Below are 23006 nucleotides of genomic sequence, written 5' to 3' on the forward strand. Positions count from 1 at the left end.
GCCTACTGGAACCATCCTGTCCTGTTTTTGTAAATGTTTTGATACTGTCTGCTGCCTTCGGGGCATTCAGTAGTTATTTTTCTCATTTATTGATTGTAGATTTGTTTGTTTCCTCCTTTTTTTTTTCCATTTGGCTATGTCTGAGCAGGTGGGCTGTGTTTTCTTTGTTGTTTTCTCATCTGTGGGCACAATACTTTTCAGCTCCTTCTACAATTGGCAGGGTCAGTCGCTCAGATATGGTATAGCAGGGTAGGTCTAGCTGAAGAGGAGTTGCTGGAATGGGTTGTTTGTGGCACTTACTACAGCCACCAGGGCGGGTCGGTAACCAGTGCAGGGCAGGTTCCGGTAGGCCGTGCCTGTGCTACTTGGTGGTGTGATGTTAAGCACACCGTGCAGGTAGGCAGGATGGAGAGGGGAGATTGTGATGTGTGGAGCTAAGATGGGGATGGGAGAGACGAGAGAGGAACAGGAGCCAAAAACCTACAAGCAAAAAGAGTACTAGGGGAGCTTGCCATTGGAGTGGAGAGATGAGAGACTATGAAATGGAGAAAAACAAAAAGGGAAAGAAGAAAAAAAAAAAGAAAGGAATGAATAAATAAAAATTAGAAAGAAAAAAGAACAGCAAAGCTCCCAGGGATCAGGCCAGTGCGGCTATGAGGTCTGGGGAAGTTGTTCCAAGGTGTTGAATTACAGCCTGGCTAGGAGGCATAGAGGTATTCAGTGCCAGGTATCCAGGAGACAGGAAGAGAAGAAAGGTACAGAAAGACGAGAAACTGAGTAATGAAGAAAGACAAAAAGGGAAAAAGAGGGAAAAGAAAAGAAAACAACAACAACAAAAAAGAACAAGAAAAACCCCCCAAAAAACAGAAAAATAGAAAAACCCCCACAAGAAAAAAAAATGCTCTCAGGGATCCCTCTGCACGTCTGCGCAAGCTGAGGGGGGAGGTCCCAAGCAACACAGCACCAACTGGCCAGAATGGGCTCCCAACTATAGAAAAGAAAAAGAAAACAAACAAACAACTGAAAACAAACAAACAAAAGCCCCGGGTTCCCACCAGTGTGGCAGCACGGACCGGGAAGCAGTTCCACACTCAAACGGAGCTCCACAGCCCCTCAGGAAGAAGCAAAGATGGCGCACGGAGCCAGGTATTTAAGCAAAAGAGGGGGAGGTGGTGAAAGGTAAGGAAGAAATCAAAAGAAGCAGAAAAAAGCAGCACCAGCAGCCAACAAATGGCACTCATAGAGTCGGCCAATGCAGGGGCCGGGGGTGGAATCCAAGCAGCCCATGCTTCCTGGCCAAGAGACTGTGGCCATGGGAAGCAGAGGAGGCTGAGTAGGGGTGAAGAAGGGTGGGGGGTGGGAAAGCGTATATTGCTGTTTACCGGTTGTTCTGTCTCCTGCTGGAAGCTCCATGAAGCTGCTTTCTCATACCCCCTATTTGCTGGTCTCTGATAGGAGTCCAATATGGAGGATCTGTGCCGCATTAGCTGATAGGGGACCTCTCCATGTATGTCTCCTTGCTCTCTGTTCTCTGTCAGTTTCTTATTCCATTTGGTGCTTGGCTGAGTTCTTTATCTCTTCATTTGATGTTTAGGATTTCAGGATTGCTGTTTCCTCTGTTTGGCTTAGTTTTTCGGATCTTTGCTGTGGAGGGACGGTGTGGTGCTACTGCCTAGAGCGCCATGTTGCTGGAAGTCTAAAATATTTTATTTATTATTGTTATGTGTTTGGAGTACAAAGGGGTGCCAACTCAAAGTGAGAACTTAAAATGGCATCTCAGGTTATATGATAATAAAAGGTGATACTAAATCAATGGTTCCACTTAAATATTGACTTATATTAAGAAATTAGAGATCCTAAAAAGCATCAGGCTACAGGTCACAAAGACAGTCTGTGTTTCATTTTTAGCATATGTGTATGAGAGTCTTCTGTGAGCTCTAAAATCATACACCATTTGGGTGGATTCCTGAGTAGTGAATATGCTGCACACGTACAAAATAGGACGAGCCTACTTGTCTCCTTTTCTTAAAGTAGCTAAGATCTTCATTTAAGTACCTACCATCTTTTCTCAGTTTAACTTCTTGGAACTGCTTCTGCATCAAAGAGTCCATGACCAAGACTGCACCTTAGGATCAGATTGGACATAATTTTTATTGTAGACTATTTAAAATTACAACTCCTACAGTAACTAATAGCATCCTCCTTCCTTATTAATCAGTTTTTACAGTTTTGAGGCCTCAGTCTGTTTCAATCTATTTAGAGAAATATATAACATTCCCTAGTGGTGGTGAGCTTATGTATTAAAAAAAATCATGTGCTACAAACCTATGAATGTTTGGAATGAGTATTGGGAAATCCTATGTTCTTCCCCTTTGAGCTTGTCTTACCTCTTGACTCTAACCCATTTTACTGAAAGATCATATTTTAAGATATGTTGCCTCCTAAGAGTTCCTACCTTTCTAAACTGCAAGAATTAATATTTCAGATTTTCAAAATCCAATTCAGATTTGGTGAAAAGTAGTCTATAAAATTTGCCAGTAGATCCTTTGTTTTTAGGAAGGATATGTATAGTAGGAACAGAAAGCTGGGAGAAGGATGGATGAGAGGTTGAGATGGGTATTCAGGGGCTTCTGCTCTAATTCTGGAAATTCTTACCCTCTCCCTTCCCAACACACAGATTGATGATGTCCACACTTAGAGACACTTCCCAATCAGCACACCCTGAGTTAGGAGCAATTCCCAGAGCTCTGCTTACTGCCCCCAAGGAGGCCTGGTGGTGCAGTTGTTGTAGTGATCAACTGCTAACCAAAAGGTCTGTGGTTCAAACCCACCAGCCACTCCTCAGGAGAAAGATGTAGCAGTTTACTTCCACAAAGATTATGGCCTTGGAAACCCTATGGGGCAGTTCTACTCAGACCTGTCCTATAGTATTGCCAAGAGTCAAAATCGACTGGATGGCAATAGGTACTTACTACCCCATTCTTTCTCCCCTACTCAAGAAAGTCTCTTTAAGAAGGAACAGTACACAAGAGGTTAAAAGAGAACTGCAATAATTGCAGGCATGGTGTCCTCACATACCACTTCACTGATGGCCAAGTGCCACCTGACCCTCACAGGATTCTTTGGCTCTTTCTTCAGCTTATTGCCAAAGGAAGGCCATTTCCTTTCTCACCATTAATGATCAGATGCCAGTCTATAAACTTGCTGTGTTGGGAACTTTAATCAAGAATCAGTCAACTGAGAAAAATTAAGGAGATTTATTTTTGGTAATAATCAGACAACTAATTTGAATAAGGCACATTCTTCAACATCCCTAAGGAACAAATGTAAAAGCAATCACGGTTACATAAAGAAGGGGAATGTCAAGGAATCTGACATTAATACTGACAAAGCCCATTTACTTTTTAAATACAAAAAAGCAAAATGCAGTTGAATTTGAAAGTCACTTGTGCTGCCTATTTCTTTTATGACAGGGTTAGCAAATAAGCTTTAAATCACATGCAATCTCTGATCAACTGGGAGTAGTTGCTGGAGCTTTGTATTGATGAGGATGTTGAGGCCAAGTCTGGGCACAGACAGAAGCCAAGCTGCAATTGCTGTGGGCCAGAGGTGGCAAGCACACCACCTTCTTGCCAACTCTGCTCTAGGGCAATGTTACTCGGTCTGCTGCTTCCCAAGTCCAAAACGTTCTTTTGGTACATATAAGTGCTCTTAGCCAAGGGCAAATTTAGTTTATAGGTCTCAGTGAGGAAAAGAGAGAGGGCATTTCTCAATACAGGAATCAATGTATGGATTTATAAAGACATTAGAACAAACTGAAATAGACACTGCAGATAATATTGGAAGGAAAGGCACTGAAGATGAAATGATTCATGTCTGTACACAGTATAGATAGATTAGGGATACTGGTTGTATTCTCAGAATCCCTGGGTAGTGCACATGATTAATGCGCTTGGCTACTAACAAAAGATTAGAAGTTCAAGTCCACCCCAGAGGCGGCTGGGAAGAAAGTTCCGGTGATCTACTTCTGAAAAACCGGTCATTTGAAAATCCTATGGAGCACAGTTCTACTCTGACTCACGCATGAGTCGGAGTCCACTCAACAGAAATTGGTTCAGTGGTTGTGTTCTCAGGCCATTTGGCTCAGGCTAGTGCTCTTCACTCATTTGCATACACACATATATATTTATATTTATTTTTAAAGAGGTTAAGAAGCAACGCTATATACATACAGAAGTTATAGGGCAGTATATTTGCTGGAAATGAGTTTAACAGCCCAGCCTCAGTCTGAATAAGGCAAATTTAGTTCCATATCATCAGTTACTTCACAACCCAACACCTAAAACTTAAATAAATAAGATATATTTTCAAGTTATCTGGACAAACTATTTTACATGGATATCTTAACTTTATTTAGCTCTATCTAGAATTGGTAATGTCTTTTTTTGCAAATATATTATTATCCACAACAAGCATTTCCTAATCTTTGTGACTCACAAATCTCAGTATTATATAATCTCAGATATGCCCTTAGAAACATGTAAAAATAATTATTTCATCACATTTCCATGGATTATGATAAAGAAGTGATTTGTAATAATAATAATATTCATAATACATAAGAACATCAACTTTCCCAAGAACGAGCAATATAGTGTTTAAGGTGTTTTAAATTAATTTTGTAAAAAGGCAAAAACAAGAACAGCCATGGCTTTTCAACACATAAATTTAAAAAGGTATGCTCAGATTAGTGCACAAAACATAAATGAAGACTGAAATTTAACATGTTCAACTTGAAAAACAGATAAAAACTGCATTATAAAATATGTTGAGTGAGGGCTCTACAAAAATGAACTGGTTTATTTTTACAATTGTTTTATTTTCAAACAGTAAAAGATTCCATGTTGCTATTTGAAAGTACTTCTCCACAAATAAACTGTGTATGGACACAGGCTTTATTCTCATTCAATGAAAATCCTAATCGGATATAATTGTATTTTTTGTTTACCATTAGTTTTTGAAGCGCTAGAGATCTTTACATGCTACATAAGAATTTTGGTCAGATACATGCAATTTAAAATTGCTGGTGGTGAAGATCATCTTGCTGAATTAATATCACTTTTATACATCATATTTGCTATATTTCAACATCAATGCTCATTATGTTTCCTGTCTTTAACAGATAAAAATATAAATCAATGTGAAACCACATAAAATGTCAAAACCACCTCAGTGGCTAGCACAGTTCAACTAGGCGATTAACTGAGAGAATAATGAGTCACAGGAAAGCTGAACCTCACTAACCACCCACCGTAAGTTTGAAGGTTCTCAAATTACTTATTTGTTCAAAAAATAGAAACAGAAACAAATAGCATTACTACTAGTAGAGATATGAACCCCCTAGAATACCTCTGCCGACCCCTGGAAATAACTGAGAAACCTAACATTTACCCTAAGGGAATAAAAATCCCCAGTCTAGAGGCTGTTTTTTATTACACCAGTTGTTTCAACAACTCTGGTATTACTCGAGAAATGATTTATATTGATATATTATGTAATGAAAGTTGTTCCATGACAATATTTAAAAGATAATGTTTAGGTATCTGTAGGTAACATAAGCTCAAAAATTATTTTTCTAAGTAAGCAAGTTGTCTATGGTAGTAATGAAAGATACACAAAAGGAAATATGAAAACTTGAAAATGTAAAAAGTAGAAATAAGCAATAGAAAATAACCTAAGAAAGCATACCAGATAATATATTTTAATCATTTGTACATTTAAAAAATATAGTTTTATGCTTTAAAAATAATCATTTTATTCATGAGAAGACCCAGAGTGCTCTAATATATTGCTTCTTTTAAAAATGATTTTTGAAATAGTGGACAACCAGTTGATTGTGCTTATACATGGAAGGAAAAATGTTATTAACAAAGGCTAAACAATAAAAAAAGTTGTGACTTTTGGAAATTTCTTTTTCTAAATTATATTGAAAGGAAATGATGAAAAACTATATTCAACTGAACGAAGAAACAAGAACCTTTATATCAACTGTGATCTGAGTCACTGACAGAGATTAGATATGCACACTTCGTACTGGTTGCTTTATAGATCTGAGGTAGCACAGGTCAGTAGGCCAACTTTTCAGTTCTATAAGGCACCACTGGTTTTGTGTGATGTAATGCTAGCATCTATGATCTAAAAATACAGAAAAAAAAACTGAATATGGTATATAGATTTTTCTTCCATTTCCTCTCATCTTGTATTGAACTGACATTGATATTATATTCACTATCCTTTAACTTTTTGTTCAGGGCTTTTCTCAACTCTATTGGAAGATTCCTTTACAAAATTCCAAATGCAAATTGTTCCTTTAGATATGCCCTCACACTCAAATGAGCACAATTTAAGGCACTGGGTTAGCAGAGATTTATGTGTTCCTCCTGTGGCAGATATTTCCAATTAGATTCTTCCCCCATGTCTTTGTGATCTCTTTTTAGGTATCAGTAAAGATCCCTACATCTTCTTAGTGTTTCTTAAAACGCTTCCATACTTTAATCACTTTGCATGGCTTCTTAAATATATATATATATATTTGTTACTGTTGTATACCGTCGAGTCGATTCTGACTCATAGTGACAGAGTAGAACTGCCCCATAGGGTTTCCTAGGCTATAATCTTTAAGGAAGCAGACTGCCAGATCTTTCTCCCACAGAGCAGCTGGCGGGTTAGCATATATATATATGTATACACACACACACACACACACACACACACACACACACAAACTCTCTCACATAAGCAGAAGAGGCCAAAACCTAGTGAAAACATTCCAGGATCTAGGATAGTTCCTCAAAATGCTACATCACAGAATAGACCATTCATTAGGTGAGAATCAGTCACTTTGCAAGACTGCTTTCAGAGATCAAATGCAAATCAACTACTATCTCCAATAAATCCTGTTTTCAATCTTTCTTATAATTACAGAACATGGTCTAACCATTAATATTGGCCATTAATATCTTTGAGAATCTATCTACCATTCTGTTTCCTCTCAGTATGTATAACATCTCTTGCATTTCTTTAATTCTTAACACAATAGTACTTCTAACTAACTGGCCAAGAAATGAGCCACATTATATAATGTTCCATCACTGCACAGCAAATAAAGTTTTGTAAAGTTATGCCAATGTGCCCATATAAAATATAAGACCTACTATTAGACTGGTTATTAAAATCTGTTCTGCTTAAGGGGCACTCAAACTCTCATCCTAGACAATTATGAAATTCCATTCAGGGGAGACAGAAATGATGATTAAGAGAAATTAACAAAAGCACCAGAAACCTGCTAGTAAATGCATTCTGCTGTTCATCTGTAGTGCTTTCATAAGCAGTGCTTCTACATAGCAAAGCTGTACTTCACCCTCACTCTTCCTACTCCTAAGTTTTAATACATTCGTTTCTACCTATTTCCTAATCTTCTAAGATGTTTTTTCACTTAATCAGTGGTTTTCAAACCTCATTATCAGTGGAACTCTTTGTTCCAATTACATCTTATGGAGAACCCAATATATAAAATAATCAAAAGCTGAACTGTTCTCATTCAAAGGGGAAGGGGTGTAGGTAGTTTGAAAACCATGGCTCTAAATCACTCAAGAGAGCTGAAGTAAAGATAGAGCCAACTGGAATTTCATTTCCAATGATCATAAACAATTTCCCCATTTAAAAGAACATTTCCTGAGTACAGCTTCTTTTACTTCAGCTCATTAACGGAATAAAAGCATAGAGCCTGACAGTAAGTATTTAAGTTAGGATGGTTTGATCCATATTTCCTTTTTTCATACTAGTCAAAAGTGCTAGTATACAATGTAATCCCACAACAAGGTTATTAAACTGAGTTTTTAAAATATTTAACGTGATAAAATTTTTTTTCTAAAAATTATCATTGCTTCATAACTGTAATTGCTTTACTCAAACACTAGCAAGAAGGTTCATTACAGTCTCATTCAAGGAAATAAAAATCACTCTGTAGTTACTCTGGGAAGCAAGAATATCTTCCTATGCAAATACTTCGTTGCTGTATTTTGGGATTTAAAAAAATCCTCAGTTATATATGCCACACTGAAAGGCGAGGGGAAAAATCAGGTCAATTTTTAGCTTTGACACACTTTGATTAGAAAAATATTATGAAAAGTAGAAATTGAAAATTTTTTTCTAAAATAAGCTCACTTGTGTGTGCTTTTCTGGCTATTTCCTAGTATTTATCAACCACTGTCCACATAAGTGGAAGTCCTTTAAACTGACTTTTAAAAAAATCTATGCCTTCTATAACCAACTCTGTGCTTAGCTTTCTAAAAGGCACCCCTGTTCTTCTATGCTCCTCACTGGCTGGACAGGCAGCACCAGGTGTGAAATACGGCTCCACAGCCCACTCAATTTGTCTGAGTCCATGTGGTTGAAGGAGTTGGGAGTGTCAGAGTTGGTAAACCTGGCCCAGAGCAAATCCCTGACTTTTTCCTCAGTTTCCCTTGGGCCTACACTTGCTTCCAATGTTTCCTCCTCTAGTAGGACAGTCAGGACCAGGGCCACATCTTTAAAGGCTGCATTCTCATGGTCACAATACTTGTAGAAGATCAAGGTAGAGCCAGCAGGAAGGGATTCAAAGCGGTGCACCACGGCAGCCTTCTGGCCATTCTCAAATCCAGAGCTCAGCTCCACGTCGACCCACAGCTTGACTGTGTCACTGTCCTGCGAGGATCTTGTAGCCCCATCAATCTGAATGGCAGAGACTTTCTGGGAAGAGGTGTAGGCATCCGCAATGTGGTGGCTCAGGCACTTCAGGGTCTCTCTTCCCTCCTGAGCCGCTGTAAATATGATGGTGGCTGGCTCTGTGGGGTTTGAAACATTGAGGTGCTTCTGTAGAAATTTACATCCTCTCTGCCACAGGAAGGAACTCTGGCCTGGAAATTTATCCTTCAATTTGGTGAACTCAGCCAGGAAGGCCTCCAAAGCTTCATTTTTGGGCACTTGCTGGGCTTGAGAAAAATAGTAGCTACTAATAGGACTTAGCAAAAAAATACACAGAGCCATGGCCAGGAGGGCAATAACGATGTATCCTGTCAGAGAATGAGAAAATTAGAGAAAATATGAGTAGAAACAAAGCCTGTGGTAAACTGAAATGAATATTTTACTGGTAGTGGTGGGTTTCTTTTCCCTAACTCCTTTAAACTTTCTGCTATTACGGTCTATTAGAAACACCTTTTCATTAATTTCTTCTCAGATTAAATTAATGATGACACAATATCTTTGTTAAAGGGCAGAAGCTGAGTTTATGTAATTGTTGCATTAATTAATGTGATTAAAAAATGAGCTATCAGGATATTCATCTTCTCAAAATACCTACTACCTGTACAAACTATTCTTTTTCTAAGGACCAGAACTTAAAAATGCCACTTGAGAAGCTAATACTCTCTAATTGAAAAAGTGGTTTTAGTTTTTTTGTTTAGGAAAAGTCTCTCCTATTGTAAGAATTTCCCTTTTGTTAAGCACAGAAAAATATCAGCCAGTTCCCTGAACGGAAAAATTCCTAAAACTCTATTGCTCTATTTTATTATCATTACCAAACACCTTTAAAAAAAAAAAAAAAAAAACTAGTCCAAAATTAAAACTGCTTAAATCTGCCAGTTTTCTAGGCATTGTTCACTGGGGATTTCTGAATGTGAATCAACACTGTAGCGAAACTGGGTTCGCTCTCACCATGCAACCCCGAACAGCTTAATATCTTTCTTCTGGTGTCCTGTGCATTCTCTTTGTTTTCTTCCAATTTTTGTGCTTCTTGTACATGACTTCCGACCTCTAGGGGAAAAAAAAGAACATTATTTTTAAACAGTGCGCTAGAGACTGTGTGCATACCTTTCTACCTCTCTCTCATCAAACCAAAGAACTGACTGATAGGATTTCTATACTTAGTAAAATTCTCCTTTTTACAAAGCTTTTTCCCTGTCTTTTCCTGGAGGCTCTAAATTGCTTTTATTCTACCTAGAAGAATAAAACAAAATGCTGTGGAATTCACTTAAGGATACTTTTGCTACATTCATAATTTCCCACTGGCCCGTATATCAAGGTCAAAGACACAAGCATTCCAATATTGCAGCCAAACCGATCTAAAACATGATTCACCAAAGTACAAAATTAAGAAGGCATTTTAAAATGTCAGTTGTTTACAAGATTCAACATCATAATGTAATGATGCTCTAATTCCAGAGTTCAAATCTAACCTGGCTGCTCAAGACCCTCAAGTATACAAATAACAGAGGCATTAAATTCAGAGGCAGGAGAGATTACTGTACAGTTACAAAACAGCTTACAAATCAAGTTTGAAACTCATAGTGAAGGAAGTGTACAAAGCAAGGAACACAAGGTTAATAAAATTTATGAACTCTGTAAAAATCCAGGTCAATTAAAACACGTCTGGAAGAAAACAAAGGCATTATTTCGCAACACTCTAAACTAAAACACCCAGAGTCCAGGCCTGTGCTGGACTCCAGCCGGGAATCTCAAAACAGCTGAGTACTGCCCGTAACTCTTGCTGGAAAAACAACTCGAGGAGCATACCCTATTGACATAGAGAAGTAGATTCGTCCTCACCTGTAAAGGATAGTTCAATTAATCATACTGCACCAAAAATGTTTTTAAACTATCATAGAATTTAAGGGCCAAAAAGACCTTTAACCAGGAAAAGAAAAGAAAGGATCTTTAACGATCACCTGCTCCAACCCCCTACTTTACCTATCAGATAAAATGTCCCAGAATGTTAAGGGCCTTGCCCAAGGTCACAAGAGATGTGGCTGAGTTGAGATTAGAATGAGGTTTCTTATCTCCTCGTTGTTGTTAGGTGTCATCAAGTCCGTTCAAACTCATAGCGACCCTGCCGATACACTGCGGTCCGGCTCCTTCCTCACAATCATTGTTATGCTTGAGCTCACTGTTGCAGCCACTGTGTCCCCAGTCATATTTTGAGTGCCTTCCAACCTGAGGGGTTCATCTTCTGACACTGTATCAGACAATGTTACACTGCTATTCCAAGGTTATTTTCAGAAGTAGACTGCTGGGTCCTATTCCTAGTCTGTCTTAGCCTAGAAAGATTTTTTTTTTTAAATTAATGGACTTTACTTTTTAGAGCAGTTTCAGGTTTACTAAAAAAAATGCGCAGACAGCACAGAGTTCCCACGTACCCCTGTGCCCATCACATATAATTTCTCCTATTATTAACATCATGCATTAATGTGGTATATTTGTTTCAACTGATGAACCAATACTGATACATTATTATTGACCAAAGTCTATAGTTTACAATAGGGTTCACTGTGTTGTATAGCCCTATGGGTTTTAATAAATGTATAATATCATGAGTCCATCACTGCTAACCTGCATTTTTAAAACAATATTTTACTTTCCTACTCATAGTGAACGCATAATGGTGACATTTTGATGGCAGATAATGGTCTATAAAAGTCACATTCATTCATTGAGACATGAGAGGAGTGGGTGGAAGGAAGGAGAGTAATGTGGGGGATAGGGCAGTGTAGAAGGAAAAAGGTGGGTTCTTCTGGAGAGCCTTTCACACAGCAAGAGGGCATGAGGCAGGGGAGCACATGGGGCAAAGAAAAAAGGAGCAGGGGCAGTACTTATGATGGGAGTTACAGACCATCCCCTTCAGCGATTCTCTCTAGGGCTTACCCCTCCATAGATCAGAGTCCCCAGCTGGAGCAATTAGGGAACCATAAACTTTGAAGACCCCATTTCCTTACAGCAGAAGATGTGAGGGAATACATGGTGAAAAAATCTATAGCCGGTTCCTAGATTGGGCTTAAGACTACCTGTGTGCAGCAACAAAGACTGCTTTCAGCTCCATTTTACAGCACGTGCAAGCACTCTACATATTAGCAGCAAACATGCAGGGCCGAAGAATGTCAAGGCCCCTGCATCTTTATTAAAAAAAAAAAAAAAAAAGTTTTTTAAGTTACATTTTACCCTAATCCTGTGAAAGAAAGGCAAAAATTCTCTGAAAAGAAAGAAGGGCTTCACTTAGGCTGTGTGCTCAGTAGCACAGCAACACAAAGCAGGACAGTCATTCAGTGGGTTCTCTCACCTGGTGCTGCCGGCCGCCGCCTCAGTGTGTACTGGCTCTCCAGCCCCGCATTGGAACGACCAGGAGTCTGGGCATCCTGGGAGTCTGGGGCAGGTGGCTCCTGGGAAGCTGTGGTTCTGACACTGGCTTCCTCAGGGAGGGCTGCAGAGCGGCTCCCTAAGTGTGCATCTGCCCTTTCTCCCCTGTCACTTGGAGAACGGTTAGGATCTGGATCCAAGGCTTCTGCACCCAGACTTCCTGGATGGAAGTGATGCCCTTCTTCTCCATCCTGAGAACTCCACTTGGTCTCCTGTTCTGCTTCATCCTTTGGGTATTTCCCATCAGTTGTTTCATCTGCACTTCCTGGACCTATTACCTCTACCCCTTGGTGGTTTTTGTTAACACCAGAGGCAGGGTGTGGGGTCTGAGCTTCTCTGGTGGCACTTGCTGTGACTGTGGTCTCCTGTGCCTGAGAATTTACTGATGGGACATTTTCCAAATCCTTTTGAGAATCTATTGAGATAAAAAGTAATGATTTTTATTGAAAACAATCTCTCTATATTTTTGTATTTTAATAAAGCTTCTAATAGCAATATTTATACAGATTTTTATGGTTCACAAGGCACTCTTCCTAAACCTTATTTCCCCTCACTGCCACTAAAAGTGATTAAAATAAACAAACAAAATTTATTACGATGTTAAAAAAATCTAACATACAACATTAATGCAAAACCATTCTGAATGACAGGATTAACTTTTGGTTATATTAAATACATCCTTTTCCCTAATGAAATAATGGATCAAGACAATGACATCCATGGCAGCTAAAAGCATTAGGCAAAAGGCTGAGGGGGAATTTTATAATGGATGAAGCAGACTGACAACATGTGAACCCACCGATCAATCTTAACATAAAAAAGAGGGAAAGCCAGGCACCTCCTTATATGATGTCACAGGAAGTGCACTATACCACCTATGAAGTATCTGTGCCAAAAACTGAACCTAAATCCAATCAAGCCTCTAGATCTACGTACCAGTTTCCAAGAAATACAAGGACAATGGAAAATATTAAATTATGCCTCAGAAATGTAATCAACAATACTCAGAGTGTGGGAAATTCCAAGGGACAAAGAATTTGTTTTTTTAATAATGGCAAGAAATAAAAATAAATAGAAAAAAAAGAGAAAAAAAAAAAGAAGAGGTTTAATCTGTAGATTAAAAGAGATTTAAGAGACTTATCAACCAAATGCACCGTGTGGACCTTATTTAGATCCAGTTTCAAACAAATCAGTTGTTAAAAACATTTATGAGACAATTAGAAAAATCTGAATACTGGATATGTGATGATATTAAGAAATTATTGTTCATCGTCTCAGGTGTGATTAAGGTATTGTGATTATTATTATTTTAAATCTTTATCTTTTAGAGATACATATTCAAGTTTTTATGACATCCAGAATTTGCTTCAATTTAATGATATGGCAGGAGGGAGAAATAAAGGAGTATAGATGAAACAATATTAGCCATATCTTGACAGTAGTTGAAGCTGGTTGATGGGTACATGATAGAGTTCATTTCACATTTATCTCTACTTTTATATGTTTGACATTTTCTATACAAAAATTTTTTTAAAAAAAGAGCAACCCAAGAAATATATCAACCAAATGCGGAGGGGCCCTTGTTTAGATCCTGATTCAAACAAACTCAATTGTAAAAAAAAAAAAAAAAAAATAGAATTGGAGAAATCTCAATATTGGCTGGCTACATGACAATGTTAAGGAATAGCTGCCAATTAAATTTTTAGGTGTGATAATGATATTTTGGTTATTTTTTAAAAGGAATATCTTTAAGATATATAAACTATTTACAGAAAAAATAATGTAATGTCTGGGATTTACATTGAAATGATCAAGGGCAAGTAACAAGATGGACCTTATGTTGGATGTTGGAAAATGGTGAAATTTTGATGGCAGATAATGGTCCATACAAGTCACATTCATTCATTTGACAAATATTTATAAAGTTTTTATTATGTGCCAGGTGCCAAAGATACATAATGAATACGAGAGACACAGTCCTTGCCTTTGCTAAAGTTATAGACTATTCTAATGATGAAGTAATGAAACATATATTTGAGACTGTCACTGATTTGTAGTCCCTAATGAACAAAATGTCTTATATTTTATATTGCTTTGTACTGACCAATGGGCATTTCAGACAGCTCTTCAGAGTACTTATAAAATACAAATCCACACATACAATCACAAAAGGTGATAGCTGAAAAACAACATTGGTGCTCATCTTGTCCAACTTCTTCATTTTACAAATAGGAAACTGAAGTACCAGAAGGTTAGGAGACTTGCCCAAGGTCACCCAAGCTAGCCAGTGGGAGGGCCACGACCAGAATCCAAGTCTCTTAATTCCAGTTAAAGATTCATCACATCGCAGCTCTGCCTTCCTAAGGGAGGATATGGTGCTCGTTCTCCTTAATATACAAGTGGAAGAAATCAGGATGAGGGAAATTAACCAATCCAGTCAAGGTCTTATAAAACTGAAATCTAACTGATTTAAGAATTAAAAAAAACAAAACAAACCTGCTGCTGTCTACTTGATTCTGACTCATAGCGACCCTATAGGACAGAGTAGAACTGCCCGCTAGGGTTTCCTAGGAGCGTCTGGTGGATTCAAACTGCCAACCTTTTGGTTAGCAGCTGTAGCTCTTAACCACTGCACCACCAGGGTTTCCAGATTTAAGGATACTCTACTTTAAATATAATGATATACTTCAAATATACCCATCTCTTGATTTATGCAACGTTTAGGTTTCCAAGAAGTAAAAGATTTTAAAAATTTTAAATCCAAATATGCTTATAAGAAATAAAGAAAAAGGCAGAGATGAATTTAAAAAGTCATGATCTTTTTTCTCATATTGCATTAATATAAACAGTAAATAAATTTTATAGGAAAAATGATTATGTACAAATGTTTATTCATGAAACAAAAAAAAAAGTCACTAAAATGTTCAATACTGTGACAGCATTAGTCTCCACTGGCAAAAATCATATATACATATACAGTGTGTGTCAAGGCTGGTGAGGTTCCAAATTTAGCACTGGAGCTTGAAGACACTGCCACCCATAGATCTGACTGTGCTTTTTCATGGTGTTGTATGCTTCATATGCCACAGGAAGATGAGCTCTGTGAGGGCAGCTTTTTCTGGTGTGTTCATTGCTCCATCTCCAGCACCCAGAACAATACCTGGCACATACCATATAATAAATAAGGACTGAATTATTGGATTAATTAGTTAATAGAAATGGTTGAAAACAGATGCCTTTTAGTTTCCATTATGACTTCAATGGTGATAAGCTTTCTCTGCTTCCTCATCTAACAGTCTTCTCTGAAATATTAACTAGTATCGTCTATTTTGTGATTTTACTTAATGGTCATTAAAAAAGAAAGAAAGAAAAGACACTGAAGAAGCACTCTAGAGCCCAGGCTGGGCACCACCTGGGCTGGATCTTCGTTGACCACCCAGCAGCATTCCTGCAAAGTACAGTCAGCCTGAGACCTAAAATGCTTTAGAAAGAAGTTGAAACTATGTTTTTCTGAAAACAAATCATTTTTAAAAGGTGGTTGTTTCTTAACTGCTTTAATTCCCAAAGTGTATGAATTAACCACATGTAAATTGAGAGATGAGATGACATAATTGTTAAAATACTCAATCTTGTCTTCCTAAATAGGCTGTGAACTTGAGGATAGGGACCAGATTTTAACACTTTTTAAAGGCACATAGTTGGTATTTATTTAAATATTTATTGTATGAACACGCTGAATAAGTTTCCTTGGAGAGGTAAAGCCAACTTGAGTCTTACATTCTTTAAAAGGGCTGATGAAAAGGTATTTTATGAATCACAGTCTCCAAGCATTACAAAGTTTTTCAGTCTGAACGACTATTTTCAGCAGAGAGTTGAGATTTTGACTAGGAACAGTTAACTCAAACAGCAAAAGCAATACAATATTCTCTTTATTTTTTGTTTAAGTTAAGAATAAGCAACCGTACTACATGAGCAGCAAATGCTGAAGCCTGACCATATGTGATTCATAGTGAAAATTAAATGAAATTTCAATAAAGTTAATATAACACATATTACTAGCAAGTAAACTTCTTGAACAAGGGCACTATGTGTTACTCACATCTGTGTCCCTAGAATCTAGGGCTTGGCATACAGCAAGCACTCAACAAATGAATATTTAATGATGTGTACAATCATACTGTGTGGCAAAGAAGTCAGGCATAAAACCTAAGCAGAATTCTCATAAATGACAGTAGTTCATCTTACTTTTAAAGATGTAAACTAAATTTCTAGGGGTCCCTTGGCCTGGTCTTAGAGAGGTAAAGTAAGAAGAGTGTGTGGCCTCCACTCCAATCCACTGTCCTCTTCTGGTAGAGGATGCAGCTGGGTTGGCATGGTCCCTAGGCTCTCCCGGCAGGAACTTAAGAGACAGATCTCGTGGTGTGGTTAATTAATTTTGTGTGTGGCCTTTCTAGCCATGGTCTTGTAACTCCCATGAAGGTGATTGGGCAGGACTGTGTGATAGGGTAATTGTGGCCTACCAAGGGGATTGGTCAGTTTTGCCTTAAAGGAGAGCCAATTCCAGGGCAGAGCGAAGGAGCCACCACCACCAAGGAAGGCGAGACAAGCAGGGGAGACCCAGCAGCAGGAGACAGTGCGTTAGGCTTTCCAGCCCGTGGACAGAGAAAGCTGAGTGTCTTTGGACAGAGACTGCGGCCCAGGGAGAGGAGTGCCTGTGAGCATGGCTAGGAAGAGGCTATCCTGATGGAAGAACTGTATCCTGAGTGTTCCTGAGCCTGAATTATAACTGTTACTTCCCTAATAAACCCCATAATTGTGAGTGTGGTCTGTGAGTTGTGTGTGGCCACTGTAATGAAAAATTGAACCCAGCCAATAAGTAGAGAGTGCTGTGGGAGGTGTCAGAACTGGTAAAGATGGTGGAGAAAGAAGGCATGTCTAACCTCCACCTCATGGGAATTAGCCTTGGGCTGTTGATCTTGATTCTCCTTCCCCTTTGTGGGGTTGGAGAATGTCAGACACAGCGCCCCTATGTCATTTTTACAGTTGTGGTCAGAGGCAGGATTCTTTGCAATGGCTTCTGACTCACAAGAGCACGGGACTTTGTAAGAGAAAGAACAAAGGGGCTTGGGAAGTGAAACTTTTGCTTCTTAGATGGTTACTTTGGTTTTTACTTGTAATGGCTGAAAATCTGCACCTGGAGTAGTCTAGAGCAAAAGCCAGGCCAGAAAAGCAAGATGATTGACAGGGGGCCAGGGTCTACTGGGTCCACCCAGCCAGAGGTCCAAGGCCATGGGCATATGAATGGGAAAATAGTTAAGGTATAAAGAAGACTAAAAGTGGAATGTTTTAAAAGGGTTATGTGTTTAGGATTATGCGTTTATCTGAATGTATGGATATTGAACATTTCTCCCACCTAGTGTTGTAAAGCAGACCTAAATGTATGCTAGAAACGAATATTGGGTATTATATATTATAGAGAGTGTGTAACTCTGCCTTCAGCCAGTACTTGATTGAATATGCTAAAAAAGGAACTAGGATTTGCCCAGGAGAAACACAGGCTTTTTGTTTCAAGCCAGTAGCCCTGTGTATAGAATGGGGGCTTAGGTGGAAAACCTGAGCCCCACCCAGATTTGCATTTGAAAAGACTTGCAGAACCACCCAGACCTGCTGTAAGAACAAAAGATTTGCATTTGAAGGAAGAACTTGTACAAAAAAAGTGGCTGTTTTGCTTTTTGAGTTTCAAGCAAGAGGTCTGCTGTTAGATGCATCCAGGCAGGAAAAGTCAGTGCCCACTGGAAGGAACCCTCTTCCCGGACTGGAAGTTAAAGGGAACCAGTGAGTAGACAGCTTGGTCAGCTTCCATGTGGTGACCACCTGGGTCCACTCATGAGTGGAAGCGGGGAAAGTGCACCAATGAAGAACTGGGCTGAGTGTGGGCACATTCCATTGGCATGTGGGCTAAGGGTTAGAGTGAGAGGAAGGCTGGCTGGTCAGAAGTAAAGGGAGTTGTGTGTGGAATCCTAAGCGTGTGCGGGGGGGGGGGGACCCACTGACCTAGCCCAAGGGGGCTAGTGATGAAAGTGTGTGAAGGGGATGTCTGAAGTGCCTGGAGGTGTGTGTGAACTCTCGAGCCTGAGGCTGCTACCGATTGTGACCTAGCTTGGGTGGCTAGGAATGAGATGACCAGAATCTGACCGAATGAAGAGACAGATGTTTGATACTGTGAGCTGGTGCAGACTGCTGCAACTTGATGGCTTGCTCTGGACTGAACTTTGCTTATGGCTGCAGATGCTCAAATTCCCAACCGGAACAGAAGATTCTTCAAGACCAAGTAACATGCTTGTCTCCTCAGAGTACTGGTTTGATATGGACAGGCAATTAAACACCAGCTGTCTAAAATGGTAGGAGATAAAGGCATGAAGTGACTGGCTTACACACTTTCGTGGGCGTGCTTACACACAAAATGAGGGGGACAAGGGAGGATCCCCACTGAAAAGATTCCTCTTTTCCTGATGGGTCTGAGGAAGAGAGGGTGGGAGAAGATGCTGATAGGATTATATGATTCAGCTGTGAGTGCTAACTGTTAACAGGGTTAATTGTGATTGTAAAAACTGTAACTGCAGAAGCTGTAAGCATAAAGAGTGGACTAAGGGGGAGGCATTGCTGGATTAGAGTGCAGTGGCCGAACCTAAATTCCCTTAAAGCTCTTGCTATGCTAATACCTCATGAGGCTCAGCTGAATTTTGTCAGAGGTCAGAAGGATGAAGACAAGATGACTTCTGGAGAACCTGACCAGATCAGATGGAAACCGGAAGCAGACCTGAATGGCTGGAACCTGAGTAAAATCACCCTTTGGATTCTTTGCCCTAATGAAGGACTAATTGTTAATGACAATTTTGGACTGGTAAAATGACCGGGAGGGGGAAGTTATCGTCTAACTATGAAATAACCATGGCTAGAAAAGCCAGGGGGTGGCCTGCAGTGTGATTAATTACTTTTGTGTGTGGCCCTTCTAGCCATGGTCTTGTAACTCCCACCCACGTGACTGGGCAGGACTGTGTGATAGGGTAATTGTGGCCTACCAAGGGGATTGGTCAGTTTTGCCTTAAAAGAGAGCCAATTCCAGAGCAGAGTGAAGAAGCCACCACCACCAAGGAAGGAGAGACCAGCAGGGGAGACCCGGCAGCAGGAGACAGCACAGTGGGCTTCCCAGCCCGTGGACAGAGAAAGCTTAGTGCCTTTGGACAGAGACTGAGGGCTAGGGAGAGGCGTGCCTGTGAGCACGGCTGGGAAAAGGCTATCCTGATGGAAGAACTGTATACTGAGTGTTCCTGAGCCTGAATTGTAACTGTTACCTCCCTAAAAACCCCATAATGGTGAGTGTGGTCTCTGAATTCTGTGTGGCCATTGCAATGAATAATGGAAACCAGCAGAGAAGTAGAGTGTTATGGGAGGGACGGTTGGTGTCAGAATTGGTAAAGATGGTGGAGAGAGAAGGCATGTCTGACCTCTGCCTCATGAATCAGCCTTCGGTTGTTGATCTGGATTCTCCTTCCACCTTGTGGGGATGGAGGATGTCAGGCATCTGCCCCCATGCCATTTTTACAGATGCCCAGGTGCTTCCTTGACTCAGCTCCAGTCATGGATTGAATTGTGTCCCCCCAAAATATCTGTCAACTTAGCTGGGTCATGATTCCCAGTATTCTGATTGTCCACCATTTTGTCATCTGATATGATTTTCCTATGTGTTGTGAATCTTATCTCTATGATGTTGATGAGATGGGATTAGCGGCAGTTATGTTAATGAGGATTCAATCTACAAGACTGGATTGTGTCTTGAGCCAATCTCTCTTGAGATATAAAAGAGAAGCGAGGGGGAGCTCATACCACCAAGAAAGTAGTGCCTAAGAGAAGAGCATGTCCTTTAGACCTTGGGTTCCTGCGCTGAGAAGCTCCCAGTGCAGGTGAAGATTGATGACAAGGACATCCTCCAGGGCCAACAGAGACAGAAAGCCTTCCCCTAAAGCTGGTGCCCTGAATTCAGACTTCTAGCCTACTAGACTGTGACAGAATAAACTTGTTTGTTAAAGCCTCCACTTCTGGTATTTCTCTTACAGCATCATTAGATAACTAAGATAGCTCCTAAGGGCTTACTCCTTGAGTCATTAAAGAGTATTCAGAATGTAGCACAACTAGACTCATGATATCACGGATAACAAAGAGCTTCCAGAGGAGTTCCGGCAAAATGGCGCTCTAGGCAGAAGCACCACACTGTCCCTCCACAGCAAAGATCTGAAAAACTAAGCCAAACAGAGAATACAACACTCCTGAAACCCTAAAACATCAAAGGAAGAGATAAAGAACTCAGCCAAGCACCAAATGGGGTGAGAAAACTGACAGAGAACGGAGAGCAAGGAGAGATTCATGCAGAGGTCCCCTACCAGCTAACGCAGCGTGGATCCGCCATCTTGGACTCCTATCGGAGACCAGCAAACGGGGTACGAGAAAGCAGCCTCACCGAGCGTCCAGCCGGAGACAAAACAACCGGTAATTTGCGATATACGCTTTCCCACCCCCCACCCTTCTTCACCCCGACTCGGCCTCCTCTGCTTTCCGTGGCCACAATCTCTTGACCGGGAAACACCGGCTGCTTAGATTCCACACACCCGAACAGGCTGGCTCGCTAAGTACCATTTGTTGGCTGCTGGAGTTGCTTTTTTCCGCTTCTTTTGATTTCTTCCTTACCTCTCACCACCTCCCCCTCCTTTCGCTCAAACACCTGGCTCCGTGCGCCATCTCTGCTTCTTCCTGAGGGGCTGCTGAGCTCAGGTAATTTGTGATATATGCTTTCCCACTCCCTACCCTTCTTCATCCACACTCGGCACCCTCTGCTTCCCGTAGACACAGTCTCTTGTCCAAGAAACACCAGTCCACACTACCTGGCTCTCTGAGTGCCATTTGTAGGCTGGTAGTGTTGTTTTTTTTTCTGCTTTTCATTTCTTCCTTACCTCTCACCACCTCCCCCTCCTTTCGCTCAAATACCTGACTCCGTGTGCCATCTCTGCTTCTTTCTGAGGGGCTCTGGAGCTCCGTTCGAGTGTGGAGCTGCTGCCCGGTCTGGGCTGCCACGCTGGTGGGAGCCCCGGGCTTTTGTTTGTTTGTTTTGAATTGTTTGTCTGTTTTCTTTTCCTTTTCTTGAGTTGGAAGCCCTTTCTGGCCAGGCGGTGCTGCATGGCAAGGAGACTTCCCCTCGGCTTGCACAGACGTGCAGAGGGATCCCTGAAGGTATTTCTTTTCTCGTTGGTTTTTTTTTTTTTTTTCTGTTTTTTGCGGGGCCTTTCTTGTTTGTTTTTTTTAATTTGTTTTGTTTTCTTTTCCCTCTTTGTCTTTCTTCATTGCTCAGTTTCTCGTCTCTCTATATGTTCCTTCTCTTTCTGTTCCCTGAATACCTGGCATTGTATACCTCTAGGTCTTCTAGCCAGGCTGTACTGCAACACCTGAGAGCGACCTCCCCAGACCTCATAGCTGCACCGGTTGGATCCCTGGGAACTTTGTGGTTCTTTAACCTTTCTGATTTTTATTTATTCATTCTTTTCTTTTCTTCCTCTTCCCCTTTCTGTTTTTCTCCATTTCATAGTGTCTCATCTCTCCACTCCAACGGCAAGCTCCCCCAGCATTCATTTTTGTTTGTTTGTATTGTTTTGGGTCCTGTTCCTCTCTCCTCTCTCCCATATCCATCTTAGCTCCACACATAACAATCTCCCTGCTGCATCCTGCCTACCTGCACTGTGCGCTTGACATCACATCACCAAGCAGCATGGGCATGGCCTACTGGAACCTGCCCTGCACTGATTACCGACCCGCTCTGGTGGCTGTAGTAAGTGCCACAAAAAACCCGTCCCAGTAACTCCTCTTCAGCTAGACCTGCCCTGACGTATCATATCTGAGTAACTGACCCTGCCAATTGGAGAAGGAGGCAAAAAGTATTGTGCCCACAGATGAGCAAACAACAAAGAACACACAGTCCACCTGCTCAGACATAATCAAATTTAAAAAAAAAAAAGCGACAAAACAAATCTACAATCAATAAACGAGAAAAAGAACTACTGAATGCCCCAGAGACAGCAGACAATATCAAAACATTTACAAAAACAGGACAGGATGGTTCTAGTAGGCATCCAAAATAAAACACCAGATGACTCTCCAGTGGAACAAAATGCACTAGAACTACCTGATAGGGAATTCAAATCTCTAATACTCAGAATTCTCCAAGAGCTGAGGCAAAAAACTGATAAACATGCGGAAAAAATGCACAAATTCATGGAAAGTACAGACAAAAAATTGGAAGAATTCAGGAAAATAATGCAGGAACAAAATGCCAAAATAAATTCACAACTAGAAATTATAAAAAGACGAGAATTAGAAATCCAAAAGATAAACAACAAGATTTCAGAAATGGACAGTGCCACAGAAGGGCTGAGAAGCAGATTTGAAACAGTGGAAGACAGGATCAGTGGAATTGAAGACAAACACTTGGATACAACTCTGCTTGAGGAAAACTCAGAAGAAAGAACAAAGAAAAATAAAGAGACCCTGAGAGTTATGTGGGATAAAATCAAAAGCAAAAATGTGCAAGTGATTGTTTTCTGTTTTCTCCCCCTGTTCTGGAATTCCAGAGAGGATCACTGAAGAACTGCTGACAGAAAACTTCCCCAATATCATGAAAGATGAAAAGCTGGCCATCCAAGAAGCTCCACGAACCCCATATAGGAGAGACCCCA

General features: G+C 40.3%; 1 protein-coding gene across 7 annotated transcripts in view; it reads right to left on the reverse strand.

Moving 5' to 3' along the window:
* Nucleotides 1-6793: 6793 nt before the first annotated feature.
* LOC101354663 (torsin-1A-interacting protein 2-like) overlaps nt 6794-23006 on the reverse strand; it is a 52267-nt gene continuing 36054 nt past the window's right edge. For all 7 annotated transcript variants that reach the window (XM_023728079.1, XM_023728076.1, XM_023728078.1 and 4 more), the window contains 3 exons: nt 12149-12640; nt 9754-9852; nt 6794-9113 (listed from right to left, as the gene is read on the reverse strand). In XM_023728079.1, coding sequence (XP_023583847.1) covers nt 8341-9113; nt 9754-9852; nt 12149-12640 — 1364 coding nt within the window. In that variant the 3' untranslated portion in view covers nt 6794-8340. The remainder of the gene's footprint in view (nt 9114-9753; nt 9853-12148; nt 12641-23006) is intronic.

The sequence above is a fragment of the Trichechus manatus genome, unplaced genomic scaffold (genome assembly GCF_000243295.1).
Source record: "Trichechus manatus latirostris isolate Lorelei unplaced genomic scaffold, TriManLat1.0 scaffold00021, whole genome shotgun sequence".
In the NCBI taxonomy this organism is placed as follows: domain Eukaryota; kingdom Metazoa; phylum Chordata; class Mammalia; order Sirenia; family Trichechidae; genus Trichechus; species Trichechus manatus.